Consider the following 27,969-nt stretch of genomic DNA (forward strand, 5'->3'; position numbering starts at 1 on the left):
GCCTCGGGCCGGGCCGGGGCTGTGCCGGGGCTGTGCCGGGTCTGTCCGGGGACTCTCCGGAGCGCCGCGGCCATGGCGGAGCGCATCGAGCAGCGGCTGGAGGACCGAGTGCCGGAGCTGGAGCAGCTGGAGCGGGTCGGGCTGTTCTCGCGCGCGGAGATCCGGTGAGCGGGGCCGGGGCCGGGCGGGCGCACGTGGCGAGTGGCGCTCCCATCGCTCCCATCGCTCCCATCGCTCACGTCCCGATCCCCGCAGGGCCGTCCTGAGGAAAGCCTCGGCTGTGGAGTACAAGATACAGCGGAGAGCGCTGCGGAAGGAGGATTTCATTAATTACATCCAGGTAGGCTTCACCGCGCAGCAGAGCGGGCCGTCCCTCGCTGCAGATCCAGCTCAGAACTGAGTAGTTTTGTCGTGCCCTAAGTGCCCTCACCTCGCCTGGTCCCTGGGGTTCACTGAGGGCGGCTTGTTGGCAGCAGAGCAGGAAGCACAGCCAGGAGTTGGTGCCTGAGGTTGGGATGAGGCGTCTCTCCCTTGTGACCTTCTCCTGTGGTTTCTTGTCTCTCCAGGGATGTGGAGCCCCCAGTTCCCTGATACGCTGTGCAAATTGTAGTTAAGTGCAATTAATAAGTTGGAGACTAGGAAAAAGCTCCTAAAAGGGTGGTTGGGCACTGAACAGGCTGCCCAGGGCAGTGGGCACAGCCCCAAGGCTGCCAGAGCTCCAGGAGGGTTTGGACGACGCTCTCAGGGACAGGGTGGGATTGTTGGGATGTCCTGGGCAGGGCCAGGAGTTGGACTTCGATGATTCTTGTGGGTCTCTTCCAACTCCAGATATTTTATGGTGCTAATTTTTTTGTGGCTAAACAAACTTCTAATTACAAGTTTGGCTTGTGCATCACAATTCCAGGAATATGGGTTGCCAACAGCTCAAGTCTGAAATGTCACTTGCAGTAGAAATCTTTAATATTAATTTCATCCAGTCTTAGAAATACCCAGTCAAAAAATTATTGCTTAGGTTTTCCTCTTTGTAATTTTTATTGTCCACCTGTCCATCAGCTCTAACAAACTTTATCTGGATTTTTTTGCCTTGCTGTTGAATGTCTCTTCATTTGGTTTTAAATGTTATTTTTCTTTCCATTCTAGTATGAAATTAATCTGCTGGAACTGATCAAGAAAAGACGAGCAGTAAGTCTGTCAGTTATTAGGAGTGCAAAATACTTTATGCAAAATACATTTTCTACTGCAATAAAATTGATATTTTTTTCCTCCCAGCGCATTGGATACTCGTTTAAGAAGGAGGAAATCGAGCACTCTATTCTGCACCGAGTGCACAGCCTGTTCAACAGAGCTACAGGAAAATGGAAAGTAAGTTTATTTGAGTTTTTGTTGTTTTTTTCTGCATGCCAGGTTGCTGTACCAAGGGTGTGTTGTTTGCTTGTCAGTGTACAAGTGATTTTGTACCTTGTGAGGTTGATTCTCTTCCTCTTTTCATTTCCAACAGGATGATGTCCAGCTCTGGCTTTCACATGTTGCATTTTGCAAGCAGTGGGTGAGTTTTCAAATGCTTGATCTTACCTGAGCTGAAATAGTGGATTGGTGTTTATTCAGGCATCTGGAACTTGAATTCAAGATAGGGGTACAAACTTTACTGCCACATGCTGTAATACTGAAATAATTTTGATAATATTGTTGAATCTGCCTGGGATTTTCACTGAAGTGTGTGTTCCATTCAGTACCAGAGTGGGTAAAACAAAACTGCTTCTTTTACAGAATGCAAAACATCAACTCAGTAAGGTGTTTTCTACCATGTTGGCCATTCATTCCAATAAACCAGGTAAGTAAAACAGTGGTGAGTGTTGCATAAATACCTCAGTGTCGATTGTGTGGTGTTGGTTAAAGTTCTTGTAGATCTCAGTTCAAGCTATTGGGGTGAAGGTCCCCACTGTCTTTTCTTTGCTTTGCTGCTGCTTCAGAGAGATGGGCTCTGACAGGGCTGTGCTGAGTAAGGTGATGGGAAGTAGGTCTGAATGACCATTTCCCAGTCAGACTGGGGACTAAGTAGATATATCAGAGGTGGGAGATGCTGAATGCTCAAGACCTGCTTTCTGGCTTTGGAAGACATCATTAGCTCTGTAGCTAAAGCAGATTAAACTCCCTGGATCTGCCTAGCTGCTTAGATCTGTCCTTCAGCTTGGTTTTACGTGGGAGATAATCAGTTTTGTTCCAATGCTGAGCTCATTCTGAGAGATTAAATTAATGAATTTGTATCACCTTTTGCAGCACTGTGGATTATGGCAGCAAAGTGGGAAATGGAGACACGACTCTCATCAGAAAGTGCCAGGCACTTGTTCCTTCGTGCTTTGCGCTTCCATCCAGAGTGCCCAAAACTTTATCAAGAGGTGAGATCCTGGTTTTCTTCTACAACCAGTTATTTGATCCATCAGAGCAAATCAGTTCAGCATATTTCTCAGGAAAAAAACTTGCTTCCCCCTCAGCAGGAAAATGTCAAAAATATTTAAAAAAAAATCCCAAAATTCCCATCTAAGGTGCTGTTAAGCTCTGCTTGGACATATTTCTCAGGGTTAGTCTGGCATCCCCAGCCTTTGTTGGAGAAGTTGGTTTTCTTTGAGGGCAAGTTAAGGTTTAAATAATGACTAAGAAATGATCATTGCTACATGTGGGAAATGTCTGGATAAATACTAGGGCATATAGTTATGTGCACAAGCTTTTAAAAACCAGGGCTCTTGGATGTGGGTGGGATGTGGGAAAGCCCTGATTTGTAGCTCCTCAGAGCTTGTTTTACCTCATTTGTAGACTTAGATTTTTATGACTTAACCCCCACAGCCATTTCATTGTGTTGTCACTCTTGCAGTATTTCAGGATGGAGCTGATGCACGCTGAGAAACAGAGGAAGGAGAAGAAAGAATTTGAAAAAGCAAAGATGGACTTGGTAGGTCAGCTGAACTTACTTAGGAGAGATTGTCTGCTTGTGTATCACCCATCTGAGTGCACAGTTTCACGGGGTCTGGATTAATGGTTTGTTTGACAACTGCTTAGAGAAAGTTTTTGTTCATGTGCTGTGCCTGTGAGAGCTCTTCAAGTGTTTGCTGATGCTCAGCTCAAATACTTCATACACTGATTTTTGTTTGCAATTGTAAAATCTTTTTATTACATTCCCCAGTCTGAAAATTAATAGTAATTTCTGGAAAGGAGTAGTTAAACTTACTATCTTTCAATTCTTTATAGTTGACTTGTGCAAATTACATAAAAATAGACTTAGATGAAGGAAAACATTGGTATCTTCTGATTTTTTTTTTCCCTGTTGGCAAAAATGATAGCTGAGAAAGGAAAATAATTTTTTCAACGATATGCTTGATATTGCAGGGGGAATTCAATTACTCTGAAGAGATTCTCAAGGGGGAAATGGCTCGAATAGTCTACAGGGATGCAACTCAGAAAATTAAAGGTGATTTAATATTTCTTGGACTTACTCAATAAGAAAATTGTCACTTTTAACCCAGCTCTGCAGTAGGTAATACTGACAGACTTAGCTCCAATGCACACAACTAAGATACCTTTTCAAATACACCATTTCTTCAGTAGAACCTGCATAATGCCAGAGAAAAAACTAATAGTGCTCATAGTTCTGATTTCATGTCTTTCCTGCAGGCTGACACCTCTTCCAGCACAGCAGCTTGTGGGCTGAAGTGACAGTGCTGGGCTTCCAGTCTCAAAACTTGATTGTTTAAAAAAAAAAGCAACAAACCAAAAATGCAAAGTGTGCAATATATCACTGATGTGATATATTGAGGAATTCTTTAACAAATACTAATTTTGACAGGGTTTTTGTCTCTTGAAATGTAGGTGTTGAGTTCCAGCTGGCTGTGCTCTCCATTGCAAAGCTCTTTGACTTCACCCAAGATTTGCAAAAAGAAATCCTTGAAAAGTGAGTTGTGGCTTTGTGTTGGGTTTTTATCTTGTTCTAGTTTAGGTTTTAAGACCCACGTTCTCATAACTTCTCTAATTTATAGTGAGTTGACAGGACTTTAAGCACTAAAGGCTGTTTCCTGTAGGGAATTAACATTAAGGAATTAGTGTTTGGATAAGGCAAGTGTGTTCTTTAGTAAAGGATGCTCGTATCTAACTGCAGAAAGGGCTTTAAAAAGCTGCTCAGAAAAATTTAGATATAAAATAGTTGTCACTGAATAATTACTGCACTTAGTTTCTGTAAATTCACTGCAGGAACTGTGGGTTTTCCTTGTGTACTTTTGTGGCATTTTTGCATCTTTTATTTCTTTAGCTGTTCCTCTCGAAAGAAAGATTTCTCTTGACAGTTTCCTGCCTAGTTCATGTTATTTCTGGAGAATATCCATATTAAATATTAAAAAAAAAAGCGCTAATATTTTGTCTTTCTCTTGTGGAAAGTAAAATATTTTTTTCTCTGGCATTCGGTTACTTAGCAAGTAAGTGTATATATATATACTTACATAATATAACAACCAAACAAATACCACAGCTTATATAACAACCCTTCTAAACATACCCGGGGCTGCAGGATGGTGGCTGTGGGCTGTTACAGACATGCTGTGTTCAGTTTGCAGGCCAATTATGCTGATGATCCCCTGACCTGGGACTACATGGCCCGTCGTGAGCTGGATTTGGGGTCCCTGAAGGCCCCAGGACACCCCACAAAGCAGAGCAAAGTGGCAGAAATGGCCCAGAGGGAAGAACGGTGCTGTGCAGTCTTCGATGAGGCTGTGGGAGCTCTGCCAACAGGTGAACTGCCCTGCCTGCATTTAACAGCTGTTCCTGGTACTTGAGAGTCTTGAAGGTGATGGCAGGCTCTGCCATACCTGAGAGAAGGAGAGCAGTTTTTACAAGGTGCCTTTTGGGCATCTATTTTATGTGTTATTTGGGTTATTTTCCAAAGCATTTATGCTCTCGAAGGAGCTGCTTAACTGGAAATGTGAGTATATTGCTGCTTAGCTGTGAGTCAGCAATGGTTTTGAGCAGCCAGAGTGGATATCCAACTCCCAACATCTGGCATTGTCCTTACTTTGAACATTCCTTGTGAAGCCTCAGCTGAACCAAGAGCTGGATGCTCTTTACAAAGAGTTACTGTCTGCAGCTTGCACTGGGAAGCCATTTTAAAATGTTAATGTTATAAATCTAGGGCCTCTTTTATAGTACCACATTTTAAAACAAAGTTGGCATTAACACTTTGCTTGGATTCTTTGTATTTCTTAAATATTTGTGCTTACTGTTGTGATTCTGTAAAGTGTGATACTATGCCTTGGCTTCTACAGAGGACATGTGGAAGTGCTACATCACTTTTTGCTTAGAGAGATACAACAGGAAAACCAACAGTGAAGAATTAAAGCAAAAGGTAAAAGCTTATTAGGAAATCATACAAACAAATCATCCCTGTTGTTATTGATTTCTGTAATCCAGAAGCAAGACAAGAAGCAAATATATTTTGACATTTCATCAGAAATATCTACCTGTGGCCATCACTAAGAATCATTTAGTCTCCATCTGGGGGGATCACTTTTACTGTCAGACTCTCAGATGGCCTGGCTGAACATGAATAACCTGGGCATAAACCAGCCTTGTCAGTTCAGTGATCTCTTTGGATGAGAGCTAAGACTACAAACTTGTTAATCATAGAATGGTTTGGGTTGGAGGGGACCTTAAATGTTCACTGACAGTCCTTCAAACCTGTGCTTATTTGAAGAAAAGGATGAATTAAAATGACTTGCAAATAAGTCTGAGCAAAGTTTGGTGCTGGCACGTGGGCAGTTCAGTTGTGCATCTGTGCTTGGGTATGACTCTGAATTAACTAATTAGCCTGTGCAGTTTGGTTCCCTTGTAGTAGAGTACAAGAGCACTGCAGTGTTGTTCTTTGTTCCTCAAGGAAGAGAAGTAATTCAAATGCTCAATTTCCCCTTTATTGGAATGTCTGCAGGTACCTAAAGCATTGGATATGTAATGTATAATTAGAAATTCAGTGACGTGTTGGTAGACAATCCACTGGGCTTCTAGAAATGATGGAATCTGGTATATACAGGAATAATGCTTGGGTTTTTTCTCTCTGTTGGTTCTAGAGGCTGGAGAGGACACTGAGTGTGTTCAACAAAGCCCATGAGTCTAATTTGCTGCCAGAAGCTCTCTATAAGCAGTGGGTAAGAGCTGACACACAGAATAGACTGGGGGGCTTTCCTGCCTTGGTTGTGTGCCTGTCTTTGCATTCTGAGCAGACACTGATGGGCAACTCGGTTCAAAGCCTTGCTTTTTAACAAGGTGTTCCAAGTCTCTTGTGGTGATGAGCTGTATCTGCTGGCTTTCAGCTTCAGCTGCTGCTGGAGTCCAACCTCTCTGAGAAGGCTGTGGAGGTGGCAGAAGCTGCGACCGGGCGCTTCAGCCTGTCCGTGGGCACGTGGCAGATGAGGCTGCAGGTGCTGATCCAGCTGAAGAGGGAAGATGTGACGCAGTGTTTTGAAGAAGCCCTTAAACACGTGAAATCCCAGGTCTGTGCTGCTTTATGGACTTACATGACACGGGCCAGAAACCTCTGATGCTTGGTTGCTGGGGTTTTTTTACCTTTACAAGGCATTCAAAGTCCCTAACAATTTTTAAGGTCAGATATATGAACTCAAAATTTCACATGCACATCACGTTGCCAAGTATTAGGGAACTGTAAATTCACTTCAAAGTCACAGATTTAAAGTCTGAATGCTCACAGGTGACATTTTGCATGCTCTCCTAGCAGTGAGCTGGTATTCTTTGTGTCTTGGTTGAAAAATGTGCTTCCTTTTATTTGCTGTCCTGACACATTGTGTGTGTGGTATTTCAAGCCTTGAGTTAGATGTGTGTTCTCTTACTGTTCCATTTCAAACCCTGGGCACAAGGAGTGAGGAGATGAAACAGGAAGGTGACTATTTCTTTACTTCTTGTTCTTGGAAGTTACCTTTGTACAGCAGTGCTCAGTGGTGCAGAACAACTTGTCTCATCCCTGGCAATACAGCTGTCCAGCTAAGAAGTATTGGGAAGGAAATGAGAAGTGATTTCAGGGTGCAGCCCAAAGTTGTCTTTCCAAGAGCTGTGCCTAAAGGACATTTTTACAGCAGCTAATACAGAACCTGGAGGATGTGTTGCTGTGTCTGTAAATCAGTCACTGTATTTCAGGCATTTGATGTATCTGCTCACCTCGTAGGGCACTTTGGCATTGTGGACCCTCTGGGTGGAATGGAGTGAAGGAGCAAACAGCAAGGAGGACACAGAAGCTCTCTACCAGGTACTGGGCTAATCAAAATCTATTTTTATGACTGTGTAAATAAATGGGAACAATGTCTGTGAATGGAGCATGTAACAAATGCTTTATACAGCACTTCTGTCATGGATGTGTTGATATCAAAGAATTTCAAGCAAAACTATGTGTGTTAGCAAAAATCAGTTGGACACAGGCTTATAGGCACAAATGTCATTTCCATTCTTCTGAAACAGAGATGTTTGTAAGCACAACCAGTGATGTACTCTTACTTTGTGGTCTAGAACTTTTGCTCTGTTTCAGACAACCTATCTGAATATGTAAGGGAGAATTTTACAATCTGTGTGAAAACATCAGTCTTGTTATAGAAAACTCAAGATCAGAACTGGGACTTTAATCTCACTATAAATTTCCTCAGTATCTTAGGGCAAAACATTTCCTCTTTGCCTGGCATGTTGGGTAGTGGGTTTTTTCCCCCTTTTACAATATAAAACACATATTTCAGATGGAAGCTTGAATTCAGCTGTTTGTAGAGCATTGGGAAACCCTCTGCATGAAGGGTGTTAAGGAAATGCCAGTTGCCAGCTGTGTGGATTATTGGAGGAGAAATGTACTTTAGACTTAGGAGATCTGCTTTATTTCAGATGCCTGATGAGGGCATGCCTTTTAATTGTAGGTATGTGGTGGTTTTATTTTTTGTTTTGTGTTTTTCTTCCCTTTAAACTTGCAGAGATCCTTACGTGCCACAACTCCTGCTGAATCTGTGACTATGAAAGAAATGTATCTTGACTGGACCTACAGAAGTGGTGGTTATAAGAAAGTTAAAAAAGTCTTTACCAGGTAACAAGTAAGACCTTCAAACCAGATTGTTCTAGGGTGTATGTTAAAAGACTTGAAGTCTAAAGTTACTTGTTTTATTTCAGCCTGTGTGAAAATCGTCCCTTTTCACTTGACTTCTTCAGGAAGATGATCCAAATAGAAAAGGAGCAAGTAAGTTGTTGAATATCCAATTAGTGCCTTGTATTTGTAAAATACACTTCTAACTTTGGATCTAAATAGGAAACAGAATGGTGTTGTCAGTCTGTGATCAGTTCATGTTTGTCTTCACGAGTTGATTCCCAGGATGTGATACAAACCCAGTTCCATGGTAACTAATCTTGGGCAGTGTGTGTGTGTGCATGTAATTGCCATGACTCTCTTCCTTTGTAAGAATCTAATCAAGCTGCAGATTCACTTCTGTACAAAATAAATGGCCTTTTAATACCTTCCTTTGTTAGGAATCCTGCAAAATGCTTCATCTGAGAGAATACTATGAACGTGCCTTGAGGGAGTTTGGTTCAACAGATACTGGTAAGGGGATTCTATTATTTATTTATTCATTCATTCATTCATTCATTCATTCAGTGCTGCCTCTTGATCTTTGAAACTCCCGGCAGGCAAGTGAGATTTCCAGGCTGGTGAAATCTGCAGGGAACAATTTCAAACGGTAGCTGCTTGTTTTGCCCTTGTGCTTGCTGTCATGCAGGGCAGAGCTTATTTCTTCTGTGCTATTAAGTGTAGGACACTGCAGTGACCCTCTGCTGTCAGCCCAGGGTCATGGGCACTGGGATGGCTTCAGCACCACTGGGAGCAAATCAGGTTTTGACACTGGCATTGTTGTATTATTTCTTAAGACATCAGTGTTCCAGCTGGGAACAGAACCCAGGGTTTTGCTCCTCAAGGTGCAGGACACTGTAGTTTCATGAAATAAGCCTTATTGCATTAACATCAAAGACACTTAAAAAGAGTTTCTAGTTAGGTTTGTTTGTTAAGTAATATCCAGTTAAAATATAACCAGAACTTCCATTTTTCTTTCAAAGATCTCTGGCTGGATTATGTCAAGGAGGAGCTCAGTCATCCCCAAGGCAAACCAGAAAACTGTGGGAGCATTCACTGGCGAGCTATGAAGATGCTGCAGGGAGACCTGGTGGAAGATTTTGTTTCCAAATACACTTTATTGCAAACTGGACATTTATAAAAAACTATAATATTACACATTACTGTTGTAATGTGACAGTGCATTTTTTTAACTTCTTTGTACAGAGGTAAATATGTTCCTGGATCTTATTAAAGCTTACCTTCTTTACATTCTGTGTGACAAAAAAAGAATCATCTGTTCCATTTCAGTTGTTTCTAGTGTTGCTTTTGCCAGGGGCAGGTTCAAGTGCACAGTTAGAGAAAGCAAAAGCAGCTCTGAGGGTGTTCTCATTGAGACTTCTGAGAGCAAATTCTTCATCCTGCCTAAACATTCAGACATTATAATGCATCAGCTTTTACACTCTGGAAAGCGAATATTACAGCATCTAAATGCAAAAAAACTCAAACCAAACCCCACAGAAACTACTATACCTGTGGGTGATCTCTGTATTTTACCAAGTTAAATAATTAAAAGTGGAACACTTCATTAGGTAATCAGAAATCAGTACAAATACAGTATTTATTGTATCCTAGCCTCAAAGTCATCTGTAATCCTCACAGCAAAAACAGAAGCAGCTTCTGCAGTCCCCTTGCATTGGTGTTTGCATCCTGAGAGTGACTGAAAGGTAGAGGGGAGCTGAGATCTGTTAGCACTGTCCCTGAGGTGAGAGCAGAAGGTTCTGATCTACACTTCAACTTTCTGTCCACAGTGCCTGAAAAACAGGTACTGGCTTTTTGAAACGGTGTTGGCTTTTTAGAGAGCCGCATTTTCCCATGTCAAACCCAATAAATCAGCATAAATTCTATCCTTGGATCAGTAGGGAAACGTAAGGAAAGTAGAGGAACATACAGCAATAGTTCCTTCATGTAATTTCCCAGTGACTGAAGGGTGGCATAATGACAATACAGGGAAATACTTCTTTAAGATTTTTCACTCAAATAGAAGCTGCAGCTTTCTCAAGCAACGAATTCCACTAACTTTTGACTAGCTGGAAAAGTTTGGAGCAGCAGCTTGTTAAGATTGCTCCTTCTGTAGCCAGATCTGAAGGACATCCTGCTTTGTCTTTCTCAGGATTTTAGCCAGGCCATCCCCTATGTCCCCACTAGTTCCCTGCCATCTCATGTCTGACCTTGAGATTTCCTTACTGATAATCACTTACACCCTCTCTGCCCCTTACTCTGTTACTCCTGAATCACTTCTTGCTCCTTCAGTTGCACAACTAAAAGCTTTTAAGTGCAAAAGGTTTTAAGCTTTTTTGTTTTAAGTCCAGCAAAGCCGGTACCTCCACCATTTCAGAAAGTGGGCCCCTTTTCTTCACCTGTTCTGGTTCCTCACAGAATTTTGCCACTCACGGCAGTTCCTGCAGCACCTCCCAGGGATACACATTCCCTGAAAGCTCATTTGCCTGACACCTGCCCGTGGAGCACCTGCCACAGCTGTTCAGCCCAGGTGCTTCCCATCTCTTCATGCTTTATCTGAGCATGCTGCCAGCACCAGAGGGAATCAGTTTGTTGCAGAGCTTGGGGAGGTATTGAGACTTCATTTCCAACTTCATGAGCAAAAAGGTATTTTCTCCCAGCTCTTAGGTCTGTTGTTTCTGGACGCAGTCTCCACTCCGTGGTGGTGTGGGGTCACGGATTGGGCTGGATGCCCTCAGGGGCTGGAGCGGGAGCAGCGCCCCCCTCAGTTCCAGCCTCACGCCCGGAGCCGCACCCGGTTCCTCGGGCACAGCCGCGGGGCCCGCCGGGCCGGCGGTGCCCTCAGGGGCCGGGCGGGGCCGGGCAGTTGGAGGTGCCGTGAGTGCCGGGCAGTGACGGGCGGCCCAAGGTGCCCTCAGGCGGCCCAAGGTGCCCTCAGACAGGGGCGGCTCGGCCGGTGCGGGGGTCCCGAGGAGCTGGGCGGGCAGCGGGGCCGCCGTGAGGGCTCGGCCGGAGCCCGCGCTCTGCCCCGACCGCCGGCCGGCTGCAGGCCCGGCTGCCCGCACCCACCGCCGCCGCCTCCCTGTGGGGTGGGAGTGCGAGCAGAACTCGCCGTTCTCCGCTCCGTGGGCACCGTCAGCGCGACCGAGGGTTTCCTGCTGCTCTCCCGCCCCTCAGCGCTGCTGGAGCGTCCGGTCTGCTCCTGCCCCTTGGCCTGTGGTGGATTCACTCTTCGGTGTTTATATTTGTTGCACCTTCATTACCACCGTTCTCAAACGGGCGCATTTTGCGTCAGTTTTGGGGCCCCTTCCCCGAGAGGCGGCAGCAGGATTGCGGGGTGAGGGAGGAGATGGGCTGTGCTGTGTTGCTGATGCCAGGGGGGACTGATGGCAGCAGCGGGATGAGCCATCCCTCGGCAGATTTCCCTTCTCAAGTGAAAGCCTGTTTGGTTTTAAACCTCTGATTCATCAAGGGAACAAATGGATGGGCTCTAAGGCGCAGAAACACTGAGCCGTGTTGAAGCAGTCAATGAAAGCTGCTATGGAATTCTTTAAAACTCTCTTGTAGGTGATGGCCGGTGCTGTTGACGCCACAAACTGTGAGGAGAAACAGCTTCCTAATAAGAGAGAAACTATGATCTGGAAGCCCAGAAAAGGTAGGACAAAACAAAGCAGATGGTGAGTAACGAAACTTAAGCTCTGCTTGAGAAATTTACTTAAAATCTTTAGGTGAGGGGTGGGAAATGCTCTTCAGTTACTGCACTAAATTACTTCCAGGTAGATATTTGTGTATGCCTAGGTGCAAGAGTAATTAATCAATATGACTGTTTTTAAACTAGAACCATGGTTTTTCAGCATACCTATTTTTTAAAAAAAATACCTACAGGTGAATGTGGTGAAACAAGAACTGCTGGGTCCTTTGCCCTAGTTAAAGAGATATTTTCCAACAAGAGTGTGTGGAAAATCCTGAGTTGGGCTAGTGCTGTGATGCAAGGCTGTGTTCACTGTTCCCAGGCATCTGTAATGTGAAGCAGCTCTGCAGTGATACTACATATGTAGGAAACTGCATATATTATAATTAGATTAGCAGTCACAAAGTGTGTTTGTGTACCTATCTGAATTATTGTGTGCTGAGCATTTAATATTCCTGTTTAATTTCTGAGTGTATCTCTTGATGCTTTCTCTTGGGTTTAGAATGTTTGCTGGACAACATTTCAAACGTTCCTGATAGCAAGTCTGAGGAAAGTGAAGCCTCTGATGCCCCTCACAGTGAAGGGGATCACAGTGTCTCTCCTGATGACTGGTACAACGTGCATGAGGGGGATGGTGTAGTCTCCAGTATACCTGACTCTCCAAAGCTGCAAAGTGCTTCTGAGCATGAGGTGGAGGACTGGGATAAAGAATTGGAGGAGTCTGCATGTGGTCCTTATGGTGAGTACACGTTTACTTGTGCTTCATTTGAATTTTGGATAGTAGGTGGTTGGAGGTGGGTGCTTTGCAGAACGTGTTTCAGTAACTCCATGCTCTCTTCTGGGAAGCAATTTCTTGTTTTGTTGACCTCGTGGAGATGTAACAATTCTGCACAATTTTGTTATCAAGCACAGGATTTAAAGGTGGTGTTGTGAAGTTCATATGAAACTCTTGCTTGAGCAGTCAAATTCTTAGGGAGTGGCATGGGAAGGAGGAGAATTCTATGTGTGTATTGACTCTCTGGGGAGAAGCAAGTTCTTAGTGGTGTATCTTTGTTATTCTGAAGCAGAAGATAAGGGTAAATGGCGTGCAGGAATGTAGCTTTTTTGGTGTAAAAGTTCTTCCTTTCCTCCAAGAAAATTCAAGATTGTACTCTGTAATGTCCCTCTAGAGTAGAGCATGGAGTTCTTTGGAAGTGCTCAGTCTCTGAGTAGGGTTTGTTGCTTTGGCTGCAGGGTTGGCTTGGTTTTGTTTGCTTTTTTGATTGTTGTTTTTTGGTGGAAGTTTCTGTTTGTTTGTTTGTTTGTTTGACTTTCTTGTTTGGTTTTTTTGAAGCTTGATCCTCTGAAGTGGTTGTGCATGTGATCAGTCCCATGGGCGAAGGTGGCAGGGCACAGAAGTGGGTTTATCCACATCTTTAGAGTTGAATTAATCCTCCAGTTTGTGACTTGTTTTTATGTTGAACCCAGAGTCTGAACCTTGCACTGGCCAGGCTGGCTGTTAGTGTAGAACAGGTGGATGGAGTTTAGCCAGCAGTGGCTGATAACCTGCTGTGTCTTTGATGAAAATAGTATATTTGCATTTTCTTCTCATTAATGTGTATCTTTTTGTAATTAATACACTTTTCTTTGCTTAGGAAATGTGAATTATCCGTTTATTTTGATTCCATAAATGGCTGTTGTATTCAAGTACCAAGTTTGATTACAGAAGAAAGTGGGAAAGTTTTTGCAGCCTTTCCATAAAACTGTTCTGATTTTAAAATGGAAACACAATATTGGTTTTTCACAGTGGGTAATTTGAGGAAAAAGACTGTTTCCTTTTTGGATGTTTTCCCTCTCTTCCATTTTGGGCTTTCCTTTAATCCCCCGTCTGCTCAAATTTATGGTATGTTTTGAATTTTTACTGGAACTGTCACAAGTTCTTTTTTTTTTTTTTTACTTATTTAACTCACTCATTCCACCTGTAGCTTATGCTCTTTAAATCCTCCCAAACTGAGCCAGCTGTGATTATGGGAGTCAGGTAGTGAGTACAAGTGTCTCAGTTGTTAACTGCTACCAAATAAAAGAAGGTGCTTGTTTGGTCATTTTATGGCTTTTTAAAATGTCTCTTTAAGCACTTGCTGTGGTGATTTGTTTAGCAGTGCTGCTGGAAGGCTGACAAGTGGAATACTGTGCTGGGTCCTCTGCTCCCCATACTCTGGGCTTTTCCTTTGCTCACTCCTCTCAGTATCTGCTGCCTAGAAATCTTTCCCTTCTATTAAAACACTTTTTGCCCAATTTTTGTGCCAACTTGGTTAAAAACAGGCCTACTAGGTTTAATTCTGGCCTAGTGGAAATGTTGTTCAGGGAGAGCTTTTACAGGACCCCACCCTCCCTTTCTGTCCAGTGAGCCAGTTCTTAAAGGCTTTGGAGGGCTCCTCATCGGGATGGGGATATGGAGACAGCAGGAAGGGGGAGGGCAAATAAAAGTAATAGTTTCATGAGCCTTTTATTCCAAGGGAAAATGTGAAAGAACTGCCTGCGTTGCCTGGTGTCAGATGGGCTGAATCCAGGTGTATCATTGAGCTTTCTGGAAAACTCTTTTGTCTGTGTGGCAGGAACCTTCCTTCAAATGAAGACACTGCCAGATTCAGCCTCTGTTTGCCTTTTTATTTAGGTCTAATTAATCAGTGCTGGCAGATGAAGTTGAAGTAGAGAATCGAAAGATGCTGTAGGCCTGCATAAGAACCTGCTAGACTATACCACTACTTTCCTGAGTATCTCCTATGGTTTAAACCTTCTCTTTTATCTTCTGTAGATGCTGATGATCTGTCCTGTGGAAGCTTTCAGGAAAATAATGTTTCCGCCTCATACGTGTGGAAGGAGGACTGGTTTTACTACCCAAGCTGTCACCACACAGCTTCCTTTGTTTCTCCACCACCAGTCAGTAAAAAGGTTGAGAGTGGCCAGTTTGATGATGCAGATGAGTGAGGCTGACCCTGGGCAGAAGTAAGTTTGGCTTCTGATTTGGAATGTGTTCTTCACTGACTGAGCTGTGTCAAGTCCTTTAGTTTGCTTGCAGAGTTCTGCCCAAGGCCAGAAATGCAACACCACCTCCCAAGTTTTGCTCAGGTGCTGCTGAACTGTTCTAAACTGCCCCCACTGGGCTCTGGAGACAAGAGTGCAGGTGCTGGCTGTGACAGTGCGTTTCTGGAGGTTTTGTTAGTGTTCTGTAGATCTATGTTGTTACTAATTAATTGCTTGAGAAGAAGTGTTCAGTTTCTAAACTCAGATTGTTTATTTGCAGGGCTTTGTGAGTTTTGACATGCTGGTCCCTGTGTGTGTAACTCTTAGTTTCCTCTCCTTTTCACCTGATGCTCTCAGATGGGTTTGGAGAGCTTTAAAAACTCTCCCTCCTTCAAGCTTCTCTGTTGTATTTCCATGTGGTTCTAATTCCCATTTGTGATTCTGATACTGCTTTTCAACAAAATGAGCTGTGGCAAATACAGAATGAGTTGTTTTGTGTTTATTTTTATCTATTCCAGTATAAAGGAATCACAAATACCTGATACACATTTTGCAAACGCACATGATGATACACAGTAGGGCCTGCTCCATCCAGTAGGAATGCTGGGTGCCTAAGGCTGCCTCCCAACAAAGCTTTCTCCACATCAGACCTTCTTGTTATATGGGCACATAACCCTGCAGTCCCAGTGTTGTCTTTATTACACTCTCATGCAGCATCAGATGTGGAATGACAAAGACATTTATATACATATTGTAGTACATAATCTGTGTGTCCTGCACAGTAGTGGATTAAGGTTCCTGATCCTGTTTGTTGTGGCAAATGAGATGAGAACACAAAATACCTCCCTCAGAGAGTAGCTGGAACTAGAACCATCTCCTCCTTGCTTTGCTCTGGAATGAAAGGGAATGTTCTCAGATGAAGTGTGTAAGTGGATTGAATGGCTGGTCACCAGCATAACAATAACCTTCACCTAATGCTCATGTTTCATTAATCACTTCTCTCTCAACAACTTTTCATGGCTTTTTTTTTTTTTTCCCCCCATGTTTTGACACTGAACTGGAGCACAGTACAACGTTGGGGTTTTGTTTTCTCATCTGATGTATGAGACCAAAATAATTCACACAGTGGTTTGGGAGGAGGAAGTGGATGACACAGTGATATTTCCTTAATTTTTTCCTAGAGAACACAGGACAAGAGCTTTCCTTTGGGTACCTTTCGATTCCTGGTTATGTGTTAGCACTTAGCAGTCGAAGTATAGAGTGGAAACCTGGTGTTGAGGTTGCGAGAAAGAGGGTCTGCTCTTTAATTCCTATATGGTGGAGTGACCTAGGGATTAATATTTCCCTCAAACTCAGTTATGCCAATAACTGACTCATCAGCCAGAGTAAAAGGGTTGATTTGCATTTAGAAATGCAATATTCATAAAGTGAGTGCAGCCGCACTAGTAAACTGTAAAAATTCCTGTGAAAAATCGCGGCTCGTTTTGTGAGCTCGTTTATCCCTTGCCCGGCCCCGGCTGTTGTCAACGCCCAACGCTTCCCTGCAGAGGGCAGCAGAAAATTGTCTGCCCTGCTCGGCGTGTGTTCGTCAGGCGGTGTGAGCTCCCCGGGCTGGGTTTCTAACGCTGGGAGCAATTCAGATCTGTGTTCTGCAGAGCCCTGTTGTTCCCCGGCGAGGCTGATTCATGGCCCCGATTAGTTTCTATCTTTTTTTTTTTTTTTTTTAAATTCACTCCCAAGTTGGACTGAAAAATCTCTCCCATGGCTGAGAGAAGAACATCACTTGACTTCAGGCTTAATATATTGTTTTTTACTGTGCTTGGGGGAGATATCCCACCGTATTCAATAAAGAGGAAACCAATAGAATTCTGTGGAAGCAAACCCATCTTTTGTAGAATTGTTTTAAAAGAATAATCAAAAAGTCTTTATAACACTGATTAGAGTGATTTTTTTTTTTTTCCTTGCAGTTCCAAAATTCCATCAGTACTGAATCTTAAAGCCATTTCCCATACAGTCTATAAATCAAGGTGTTTTTTCACCCTATACCTTTAATTACAATCAGTCTGGTCTGTCTCCAAGGTCTTATTCTTTGAGGAGAAATTGTGTTGAATGGCTGCTTTGCTAAGCTGTTTGCATTTTAAATGACTGTCAACTTTAAAGATTTGTTTTCAGTTTCCATTTAAGGTTAAAACTGCCACCACCCCCACACCAGGTTTGGGAAAAATAGCACGAGGGTTTTGCAGCAGAGATGTCCTGCTCTCTCCAGGGATATGTTGGCAAATATAACTTTGTTCATCTTAGCCCTGCTTGTTAGGGCAGGGGCTTAATGTAAAGCTTAATCTGAATACTCTCAAACTTCAGGGGGATTAGAAAACCAGATGCAGCCTCCTCAGAAAGCATCTGCCTGGGAGGATTTGAAACTGAGTTTGTGGATTCCAATGTTTCTGCTCTACAGAGTGTTTCAAATTCCATTGTGAATCTTGCACTGAGCCTGTTTTGTGTTGACACAAGTGTGTCATTCTAGGCAGGAATACATTGCATTTAAAACCAACAGAAGGCAGCATGTGAGCCAACAATTCACACCGAGAGTCAGCCCTTCAGCCTGCTCAAATTATTGGAGGGAAGAGAGTCCCATCACAGGACCAAGATCATAAATTTTGTATGCATACAAGAAACACACTGGCAGCACATAAATCAGCTGAAAACTTTTCAGAAGTGTCAAAGATTTCTCAGTGAAATGCACATACATCCCTAAGACAATTTCCCCCTTCTACACCCACATTATAAATGTCATTCAAAGGACAGAGACCCTGCTGCAGGTTAATATGTTTGCTGGGTTTATGTTGTGGGGAAGGCTTAGGAGTGGAGCATAATATGGTGGCTTATTAGAGCAGGGTACAACTTTGATGCTGTCCTTGCTTTTCTTCTTATTTCCCCACTTTGTAGGTAAAGCTAAAGATTCCAGCCAGTAAAGTGCTTCAAATTCACTGAGCAAGAAATTTTGTCTAAATAGTCAGGTTTTGAAAAACCAAACGGTTTTGCATTTTCTTTGAACAGGCCAGCAAAGAAATGAAAACTTGTTTTGGGTGCATCTGTTGTTTCCTTTGAGACCTACAGGCAATGATTTGCAAGAGGAAATAATTGAAGGAAATGTGTTCATATTTCCTGTTGATAAGGTACAGCACTTAATTCATACATCAGATTGAGTTAGGGTTTCTTGGTCTTATATAACCACAAAATCCAGCCTGTTTTAGTGTCTTTTAAAGACACTACTGCTTCACTTGTTGTTTGCCTCATCTTACAACTGGTGTGCTTTCACTCTTAAACTGAGAAAATGCCTCCACTGCTGAGGGGGGACTATGTGAGTAATTCCACAGACTAAAGGAAAAATGCTGATGGCAGCAGCTCATCCTGACCATCTGTTGCTTGCAAGGACACCAGTGTAAATCCCTTTGTAACAAAGGTCATTTTGTGGAGCTGGGTGAGTGTAGGCACAGGGAAGGAACGTGGGATACCCTCTGTGGGTCTGTATTGCAAACAGAGACATCGGAAGCTCAAGTATTAGAGGATAAATTTGTGGTGGAGTTGTTAGTCCTGGGAGTACCAGCTGCTCATAGCATGGTTTCCCAGCTTGGCAGGAGAAACTGGAACCTACTAAAAAAAGCTGCAAAGGACACAAACCCAGTAATTGGTTTTAGTGATGGAAAACAGCTTCCTTTAAGCACTGGGAACACAAATCCTCAGCTGGTACAAACTTTGGTGGCTCCTTACCCAGGCAGAACCTCTGTCCCTGTATATCCCCTGAGCAATGCCTGTGTCATCTCTGAGCTAAAGGTCCATGTTTAGGGTTTCACTGTTGCTGTGGGTTTTAGTCCTTAATATAATGGGCTTTCCTTCCATTCCTTGTAGCTCTATTGACCTTCACAGAGCAAACCCCATGAACGTGGCTCAATGTCTACATTTCTATCGTAGCAGGTTGTATTGGGTGGGATTTTTCCCACTTTGATGGTAGTTTCAGGGCATGTAGCAGGAATGAGCCCAGGAAAGGGTAACTTCCTATAATTCAGCAAGTCTCGAATGTCTGGCCTCAGTTATTTTAATCAAACCATTTCTGATCTGCAGGATTTGAAGACTTGAGTTGTATATGTAAGTTGTATCTATTTGTTTATGAGCCTGAGGTCTCAATTTATTGTTTTATTTCCCTCAAAGGGAAATACTGCTCAGTCCTTTTTGAGCTGTTGGTCCTTAGTATGACTTACATTGAGCAACATGTTTTCTGTGAGATCTGGAGTACCAGAGGTTCTCATTATGCTGCTTTGTAGTTTTAATCACTGTAGCTATTGTGGGCTTATGTTCCAACAACAAAGTTGTTTAGTATTTCTGCCCCTACCTCAGGAACTACTCCAAAACATTCACATTGTCACTGAGGAGTTCCTTTGGTTACTTAGCAGGTAGTAGAAAATACTAAAATTATTTGACCTCAGATAAAGGACTGTCATTTCATCTGTAATCTTCATGCAGACACCGCAGTAAATATGCCACATTGTAATATAGTTCTGTCTGGCTACAGTTGGTTGGGAATTGTGTAACTCCATCTCCCATGTTACATGCTCAGCTGTTTCTGGGGAAGTGAATAGGTGTGACAGTGAGATTAAACAGGACCTGTATCCCACAGCAGAGAGCACAGCTTCCTTCTAGGTAACTGGAGATTCAGAGAGCAAGGAAAACTCTTCTAGCTGAGCAGGCCTTCACAGTGTTGGTGACAGTAGGGTGGTAGAATTGGAATAGCAAGGTCAGAGGAACAACTGATAATTCCACCAGAAGCATGGGCAACAAATCAAAATAATCTGGTACAGGAATCTGAGTTGCTGCATTCTCCTTAGTACAGGAGAAGGACATGTAAGGGGACTCTGAAAGTTCCGTTTCAACTGTGGTTAACTCCTTATACCAGAAGCTGAACTGGGACAGGTAATCTGAAATGGAAGCACAAAGTGGAGCCTGCAAACAGCCACATGCTGATTGAGCCATCATCATTTTCTTGTCTGCTGTCACCACTGGGTCTGCTGGAATACCAGACCCCCCTTGTTCTCAGTTTATCAGTACTTTCAGTTCCAGGTTCTTCAAACAGGCCATTATCTTCCTGGTCTGAAACACCTTTTACCTTCTGTTTTATTTAGTTCTAGCTTATCTGCATCATTCATACTTGATCTGTTTGATTGGGCCTCCAGCTCTGCAGTTTGTAGTTTGACAGAAGTCTGCTCTTTCCAGTGGGATTGGTCAGACATTATAAAGCCAGGCTGAGACTGCCTGTCTGCTAGATAAGAACTACATTTAGTTCTGTTATCTGCACTTGTGTTGGTGGGTGGATTAGGTTTAATTTGGTCCTTTGGAGAGAAGTGGGCAAACTATCCCTCAAACAGATCTGGGATTTGGTTTAAGGACAGGCTTTCTTATGTGGTCTGTGAAGTGCCTGGTAGCCCTGTAGGAATACTTTGTGTCTGGTTCCTGCCTGCAATTTGGAATGCTGACTTTAATGATCGTGCTTCTAATTATGTACAGAGGTAGAAATTCTCGGATGAAAGAACGGGGAAGTTCATCATCTGTCCCATTAAGGGCAGCAGGGTTTCTGTTGTGCAGAGCAGTGACTGCCCAAAACTGGCACCTCATACCTGCAGTGAGGGGAAGCCCTTCTCAGATACCCTGGCTGCCAGGGCACCTTCATCCCTCCTCAGTGTGCAGCTCTGACCAAAGGGTGTATTGAGTTCTTGTCTGAGCCACATCTTTGTCACAGGTCACACGCTGTGATGTCCTGTACCCCCTGACAGGGGGGAGCTGGGGACGTTTGTCCCGGGTGCAGCAGAGTGGCTGCTCCGTGTGAGGGGACTGGGGAAGTTGGTAACACCCAGCCTTTGTGATCCTGACCCGCCTCCAAACAAAAGGGCGAAGTTCAGTGTCCTGCTAATGGACTTAACTGCTCTGTAATTGAGACTCCAGGGACTTGGGAAACAACCTCTTTTGCTGCATATCCTTTTAAGTTTGGCTTAGTTATTCCTGTTCAGCTTACCTTGGTATTGGATATTGCTAAGGCTTTAATGCTGCCTTCCACTACAACTCAGTTAAGCCTTGGCAGTAGGATTTCTCTGATTTCAGAAGTTATCACTCTGGTTTGTGTTTCATTTTCTTCTGGAATTTTCTCTTTTGGAAGCATTCTTTTTTTTTGGTGATTTTTGTACCTAGTGTCTGCTTCTGTCTGGGGTTAAATTTACCTTTAGTTTCTACCTGCAGTACTAAGACCCAGCAATTGGTGCCAGCTAAAGGAAAGAAATCTATTCTGTATTATGGCAGAATCCACCTTGTGTAACAACTCAAGGACTGTATGGACAGAAGTGTGGGAGGAGGCTGAAATGAGGTAAATGTGGGAGAACACAGAGGGTGCAGTAACTGCTGATTTGTACAGTGGGAGTGAGCTTCACTTGATTACTTCCTCTTTAATTGAAGCCTCACCTAATTGAGCTGAGAGCTTTCCCTTCTCTAGTTCAGGGTGCCAGGTACCCTTTCTTCCTGTATGTGCTGTTCTACCTCAGAGATGACACTGGTGTGAGAGGGGTATTTATTTATAGCACTTCTTCCTATGGTTAATCCACACAGGTTCTGTTTGAGTGTTCATTTTACTGATGCAGGCAACAGCTGTTTTCTCCATGTCTTATCAAATATCCTCCATGCTCTAATAATAACAAAGAAGTTTCTTTACTCTTGGCTATTCCGAATTTTCACCCAAGGGATCTCATTGCATCTCTTCTTGGAGACTGCAATCTAGGAATAGGTACTTGGGGCTGGCTGGATAGATTCTGCTTTAAACCAGTAAGTGTGAGAGAGGATTTAACATCCATTCTATCTGGATTCTGTTGTTACATCCAGGATGACATTTTTAATGTCATAATATTTTAAACAGCTCAGTAGTTTTAACTGTTGTCTTGTTGCTTTGGTGAAGTGATGAGTACACCAATGTGCTTTGCCATCAGATGTTATGGGGTGATTTAATTAGACTAATTTCTGTTTTCATTAACACTTCTATTAACTGTTTTTTAATGCTAGTGTTTACAGATTCTTATTTTGTGATTTTTTTTTTTCCTGCATATTTTCCCTCATCCTTTTTGTTGCCAGTTTACCATCACAAAATGGATGCTGTAGTGATTGTCTGATTTTACAGAAGGCCTCTGTCTCTGAATGATATTGCCTGACAAAATGTGGTATCTGCAGCAGTGACAGTGGTGTCCTCTCACCTCCATGGTCCCACCCAAAGCAGGGCAGTGTGAACCAGTGCTCTCCTGGAAAATTAGGGCAAAATCCTGTGAATCATGGCAGTGTTGGCACACCTTGAGACACCGAGAACTGTGTTAGTGTGACATCTCAAATTCCTCCTGACTTTGTTTTCACTGCTGATTTTTAAATCATGACACACTTTAAATCTGACAGAGATGTGTTTTCAGTGGTGAGTCTGTCATGTTTAAGAGTTGTCATAATTATCCTGAGAAAAATCTGGATTTGGGAAATATTTGCTTGCTTTCCAGCTTTTTGCAGTCTGCAGAGTACAAGAGAGGAATGCAGTTTATTCTTAGGCCTGGAGACTCGCTCTACTCCTGAAGTGCTTCATCACATTCACTAGTAATAAGTAGCATGTTTTTCTTGCTTAGCAGTCCTATCTTCAGTGAATTTCAGAAAGCCTTTTGCTGGTGGATTGCATTCTGAGATAACATTCCAGCTCAGTGCCAGCTTTATTCATTAACTTTCCATCCATACAGCTGCATGCTTTTAAAATAGCTTGGATATTGAACAGGATTTGGGAGACAAAGTACTTCAGCTACTCTTAACAACTTTTGAGTTAGTCACCACAGAACATTGCCTGTTCTGTCTTCCAAAAAAATGAACATTTGCAAACACTTCATTTGGTTTATAAAAAATGAAGTTGCCAAGGACAGTAACAGCAGAAGTGGAAACCACTTAACAATTTTTTTTTGTCAAGGTTGATACGAAAATTACATTTGGAAGAGAACTCTGTTGTAAAGCACCTCAGAGGCCACTGCTAGTGAACATGAACAGCTCCATGTATTGAAAAGCAGGGGGCTGCTGGAAAAAAATGGCTTGAATGCCAGCCTATGATTTGACAAATTAAATATCTATTAAAATTTGTATTGAAAAATTACAACGTTGCTATGGTTACCAAAGCTTCCTCAGAGCCAGGACTGCAGTGCATTTCACTTGAAAGAAAAATCCCGTTTTTCCCCATTTTTACGGTATAATCAAATAGAACTTTCAGAAATGCTTTTAATTTGCATGTATTAGTTGATGGAACTTGTTGCTACGAAGAATGCAAAAGCCAGAAGTAGAGCTGTTCCCAAAACATGTGCTGCTCTTTCACAGCATCTTTGAATTAAATCTCATTAAATCATGTTCTGTGGTTCTGAACTGCGGGGCAGCAGTGACTGTCCCTGGGGTGGGAGGACAGTGGGACACAACACACTGAGCGTGGGGGAAGCTCTGACAGACCCCACTGGGGGTCTCCTGGGCGTGTTAAAAGAAACATTTATGTTTGTAGGAGGGGCTCATGACCAGTTCTTGAAACTGGTCTTGCACTTGTGGACATTTCTTCTGTGAAGTGCCCCCGAGTAGACAAATGCAAAGGTGAAGGAGGGATGGTTTTTATGGTCAGGATCTGCCAGTATCGTTCCATTGGGGCTCATTTCCATCGAAGCTGCAGGTGCTGCCAGCGGGTCATCATGGCCAATTTGTGGGTCTGTGGGAAAGTACAACCTGCTGTTGTGATGTGAGGGGATGGACACAAACCCCGTGGTGAGATCCTGTCAGACAATTCCTGGTCCTTCCCTCACAGGACTCAGTCCGTGATAGTATCAGCAAGGTTGGACAAACAGTGTGGAGTGAAGGAGAGGAAATAAGGCCAAAAGCTTTTGCTCTGTGGTCCCGGCATGTGCCCCACAACCACCAGCACATCTGCCCAGCAGAGGCCAGAGCTCAGGTGCTGCTGGCACTGCCCACCACTGTCAGGGACTGTTCCTGTGTGTGCAGCACAGCAGAGCTGCTGTTGGGACGTTTCCCATCGTGCCCTCTGTGGTTATTATGCCAAGTTGACTCTCTTGTTGTGGCCATACATTTCCTGCATATTATCAGACCTTTTTTTATCAAACGTGGAGCTTCTGCTTATGGCTTAAAACTACTTTTAATGTGTACATTTGTGTCTGTGTAAATAACTGATGGAGGGAAACTCTGCTGAATGAAGTCTGTTTGCTTTAGAGCTGCAAAGCTTTGTCCCTCAGGAAAACAATCTGTCAGGATACACAAAGGCCTTCAGTTGCTGGTTGTGAGTGTGCACATCTGGCCAGGCCACAGCATTCCTGGAGACACAATTCCCCATTCCCTTCCTTGCTGTGCTCTCTGATGTGGGCTGGGCTGATCCAGCTGGAGCTGCAGGGATGCCTTTCATCCTGCTGCATCCACAGGGGAGGAGTGTGGGTATGCAGTGTAGCATCACTGACTTGTACAGGCTCCAGGAGTGCCTGAAATGAAGGTGAAAACCAAGGGATGAAGTGCTACCAACTAGATGTATAAAATCTCCCAGCCCTTATATGATACTACTTGTTTATTTCAGATGAAATATCTACTGTACCAATCTTCCTGAGGTTTGTGAGTTGACTGGAAGATATTTCTTTTAAGCCTTTGCTGTCCTTGGGTCCATCTGCTCTGTAAGAGTCTGTATTCATTTTGTGTGCTCCTGAGTTGGGGTAAGAAAAACCCATATAATTTTCAACACAGAGAGAAAAGGGATTAAATTTTGAAATTGCCACAGTAGCCACATCCTCTTTTTCATATTAAATAAACAGGGAACTATTTATTTAAATCCTCACAGCTCTGCAACATGCAGTCTGTGCACCTTTACAAGTCCACACTTGGGTGCATCCAGGGCGTATTTCTGAAATACGAGCTGAGCTTGTTCACCAGTACCAGTGTGTTCGAAAGTTCAATTTTCTGGCACTTTTGAATCTGCTCCCTGAACACATTCTGAGGACTGGAAGCATCATGTGGTTTGTATAAATAAACCCACCAAATTGCCTGGGGTGCGTGTGAGCCCCTCGCTGTGCAGCCCGGCTGTTTCCCTGCCATCAGCCTGACAATTTCAATCAAGTTTTTAATGGACTCCTGGGGCTCCCCCAGTTTCTCTTCAAGCAGAGTCTGGCACCAGTCTCCCCAAGTCCATAGCAATGAAAAGCTTTATTTTTGCTTTTGATTGTACAGAAATTTAGTGACAGTAGGAAAGAAATAAACTGGTCGGGTGAGTGCCAGAATAGCAGGAAAGAGCTGTCCTTAGAACAGATTCATAACCTGCATTTTTTTTTTTTTTTGTCCAATTAGGAAGTGCAAAGTATAGAGCAACCATAGATCAGACTTCTCTGTGATCTTGTCCAGATTTTGACAGATTGACAGTTTTAATTAAGAGTGTTTTGTTTAATTCCTTTTGCCTTTACACCTGAGAGTGTTCACAGGCCTGTGCAGGTTTAGACTGCAATTCTGCGGGGTTTTTTTTTGAAATATAATTGTTGGTCATTAAAAAAAATTGAAGTAAATGTTATGAAGGCTTTTAATTTTCATTCCTGTTTCAGGAAGTTCCCAGATCACCTCTTACATAAGTTAAACAGTTTCTTACATTTCAAAACCTCTTATTGTGAAGGAAGAGTGCACCATAAACCCATAACAGTTGCTGCTTTGCAGTTATTATGGGCCGGTGATCTCTTCAGTTCTGAGTAAAGGAAGTCCTAGTGACTGTTTTCTGGGTTAGGTTTGTAACAGCAGCTCTTGTAACAGTTGGTAAAGGTCGAAGTCCTGGGATCTGGGTGGAGGAGATGCTGGGGGTTTTATGGAGAAAGGTATCAATTATCTTCGTATCCTTCAGGGAGTTACAATTATTATTCTTCCATACAGTAGGTGGAGACAAAGACCTCGTGAATTTTATCATGTCTCCTCAGACTGACTTTATCAGCTCCTGATTTTTGGTTTTATTAAATCCCTTCGTAAAAATAACTATCAATTTTGTCCTAAAGGTTGTTAATTTATGTTCACATGAAGTGCTATAATTATTTTGCTGGCTGCTATCGATAAATTGGTTCTTTTAAATATTAGGACTGATTTGGAGATTGATCTGTGAAACCTTTCTGTGCAAGTTCAGATCTGTCTTAGGCCCAAAAATTCAGAGGTCAAAGCACACCGAGGACTGACTTCAAGTACCTTGACACTGCCAGTGGTGTAGGAGTTGGGTCTCTGTGCAGACTGGAAGGTTGAGGTGTGGTCTGCCTCTGTTTATAAAGTGAGTTTATATGTGTCTGTATGTTTGTATAAATCCAGTGTGTGTTTACAGGTGGGTGTTTATGTGCTTGCAGCATGTTTGGCCTCACACAGAATATGGTGTTGGCATCCTGCCCCTGCCTGAACCGAGCTGAAAACTTCCAGTGTAGTTTGGAGTAGTGAGGACAAATGGAGTGTAATCTATAAAGTGGGAGAGATGGTTTGTTAGCTTTTCAGAAGGAAAGTGGAGGTTGCACATTTCTCAGATCCGCTGGCAGAAATAATCTGTAGATACATTTTTATTTTCATCCTCTCATTAATGTCATCTCCACTGGGCCGTTGATGCTCTTTGGTAGAGGGAGTCTCTGCCATGTGCATCACACTGTGTGTATGGAAGGTGACTGAGAGAGTCATTCCAGAGATGGATTTCCAGGTGTGTGACAGGGCAGGGTGTGTTTTCCCCATTGCATTGGATGGAAAGCACGTTGCCTCAGGAGAGAAGGCTTTGTCACATCTGTTCCTCATGCTCAGATGAGATTACAATTGGATTTCAACAGATTATGGTGGAACTCCCTCCTTCACTGATCTCAGACTGGTCTGATGAAAATTTCTGTGCTTCTTAAAAACCAGAGAGTTTACCCAGTGAGGTGTGTTTGTGACAGCACAGATTCCAGAATGCAAAGTGGAATTTTGCCCAGTGAGGAGGAGGTGGAGAGGAGCCCACGTGTCAGGGTGAGGTCAGATACCTGAGCTCAGGAGCCATTTCAGCAAACCTTTAGGAAGGGATTTCTTGCTGCCTCAGAAAGTTTGGGAAGGGTTGCTATCAAGGGCATCTGTTCCTGTCCGTGGAGAGTTGACTGATGAGGGGATGCGTGAGGGGAGAACATGTGCCTTCTGAAAGGGGATGCTTGGGATTAGGTTTAAAGCAGGAAAATGAATTGTTCTCTGTCCAGTTCCTCCTGATGCCACGTAGCTTTGTGTGTATGGGACATCCCTTTTCATTTCACTGGGATCCTGACAGGATCTCACCTCGTACGCAGGAGCTGTGTATGTCCTGATTTTTTACTTGCTGGCAGTGTATGCTAAAGAAAGTCAAAATGGATGTTATTAATAAATACAGTTCAAATGAAGAGGCAATGAGCAGACTAGTTTTTCAAAATTAAGACAAACCAGGCCTTGGGGGTAACTGATGTGCAGAGTCAGTGCCTCCTGCAGTATCGTGTCTGTGCTGGGGAGGTGGGTGTTTTGCAGGGCATCTATTTGAGTAAATCAAAATATCCTCCTGTAAACCTCAGTGGGAAGCTGAGAATGACATAGCAGTGGGTGGATGGATCTTGCCTCTAGTGATGCACAGAGCCTGTCTTTCCAGTGTCACTCAAGCAGAGGCAGAAGGTCTGAACATCTTAACATCACTTCAACTCTCAAGGACAGAGGCAGCATCCAGCTCTTCAAGTGCAACGTGGTGTTTTCCCATTTTGACCTACTGAGTCAATCACAAGGATTGAACAGAAATCCTGACCTGGAGAACACATGAGGATAGTGAGTGAACATGAGGTCAAACAGCAGAGTTACTGCTTGGTGCAAGAATTCCTTTTATTGCTCTCACTTAGTGTTGTGGTTCATCAGGGTTTCTTCTATGCTCCTTTGCTCTAGGAGTGTAATTTAATTTAAAATGTCAAGATCTGTGTAATAAACTGAGTTAGATCATTAACAGACATAACCCATTATATTCCTGAGGCTTGTAGCACTATTCCCTGTAAATCCAGCACAGTGCCTCTTCAGC

At 43.2% G+C, this 27,969-nt stretch overlaps 2 protein-coding genes across 8 annotated transcripts; both read left to right on the plus strand.

Moving 5' to 3' along the window:
• The first annotated feature begins 5 nt into the window (after nt 1-5).
• UTP6 (UTP6, small subunit processome component) lies at nt 6-9,409 on the plus strand. The gene is made up of 19 exons (XM_017812120.1): nt 6-164; nt 256-340; nt 1,141-1,182; nt 1,270-1,362; nt 1,499-1,546; nt 1,768-1,831; nt 2,278-2,396; nt 2,870-2,947; nt 3,382-3,463; nt 3,862-3,943; nt 4,592-4,773; nt 5,304-5,383; nt 6,102-6,179; nt 6,345-6,524; nt 7,211-7,291; nt 7,995-8,104; nt 8,188-8,254; nt 8,542-8,614; nt 9,124-9,409. Exons 1-19 carry the CDS (start codon nt 73-75, stop codon nt 9,279-9,281), a joined length of 1,794 nt encoding a protein of 597 aa, XP_017667609.1. The 5' UTR covers nt 6-72; the 3' UTR covers nt 9,282-9,409.
• Nucleotides 9,410-10,334: 925 nt separating this feature from the next.
• On the plus strand, nt 10,335-15,691 carry COPRS (coordinator of PRMT5 and differentiation stimulator). Of its 7 annotated transcripts, none has more exons than XM_017812122.1 (4): nt 10,335-10,786; nt 11,708-11,795; nt 12,334-12,570; nt 14,626-15,689. In XM_017812122.1, the coding sequence occupies exons 1-4, from the start codon at nt 10,775-10,777 to the stop codon at nt 14,796-14,798; spliced, it is 510 nt and encodes a 169-aa protein (XP_017667611.1). In that variant the 5' UTR covers nt 10,335-10,774; the 3' UTR covers nt 14,799-15,689. The 7 variants fall into 7 exon arrangements, with proteins under 7 accessions (XP_017667611.1, XP_017667610.1, XP_017667612.1 ...); XM_017812121.1 differs by lacking the exon at nt 10,335-10,786 and adding an exon at nt 10,795-11,012 and having other exon boundaries at nt 14,626-15,691; XM_017812123.1 differs by lacking the exon at nt 10,335-10,786 and adding an exon at nt 10,963-11,068 and having other exon boundaries at nt 14,626-15,688.
• The last annotated feature ends 12,278 nt before the right edge of the window (nt 15,692-27,969 follow it).

This window comes from Lepidothrix coronata, unplaced genomic scaffold (genome assembly GCF_001604755.1).
Source record: "Lepidothrix coronata isolate B3197 unplaced genomic scaffold, Lepidothrix_coronata-1.0 Scaffold34, whole genome shotgun sequence".
NCBI lineage: Eukaryota > Metazoa > Chordata > Aves > Passeriformes > Pipridae > Lepidothrix > Lepidothrix coronata.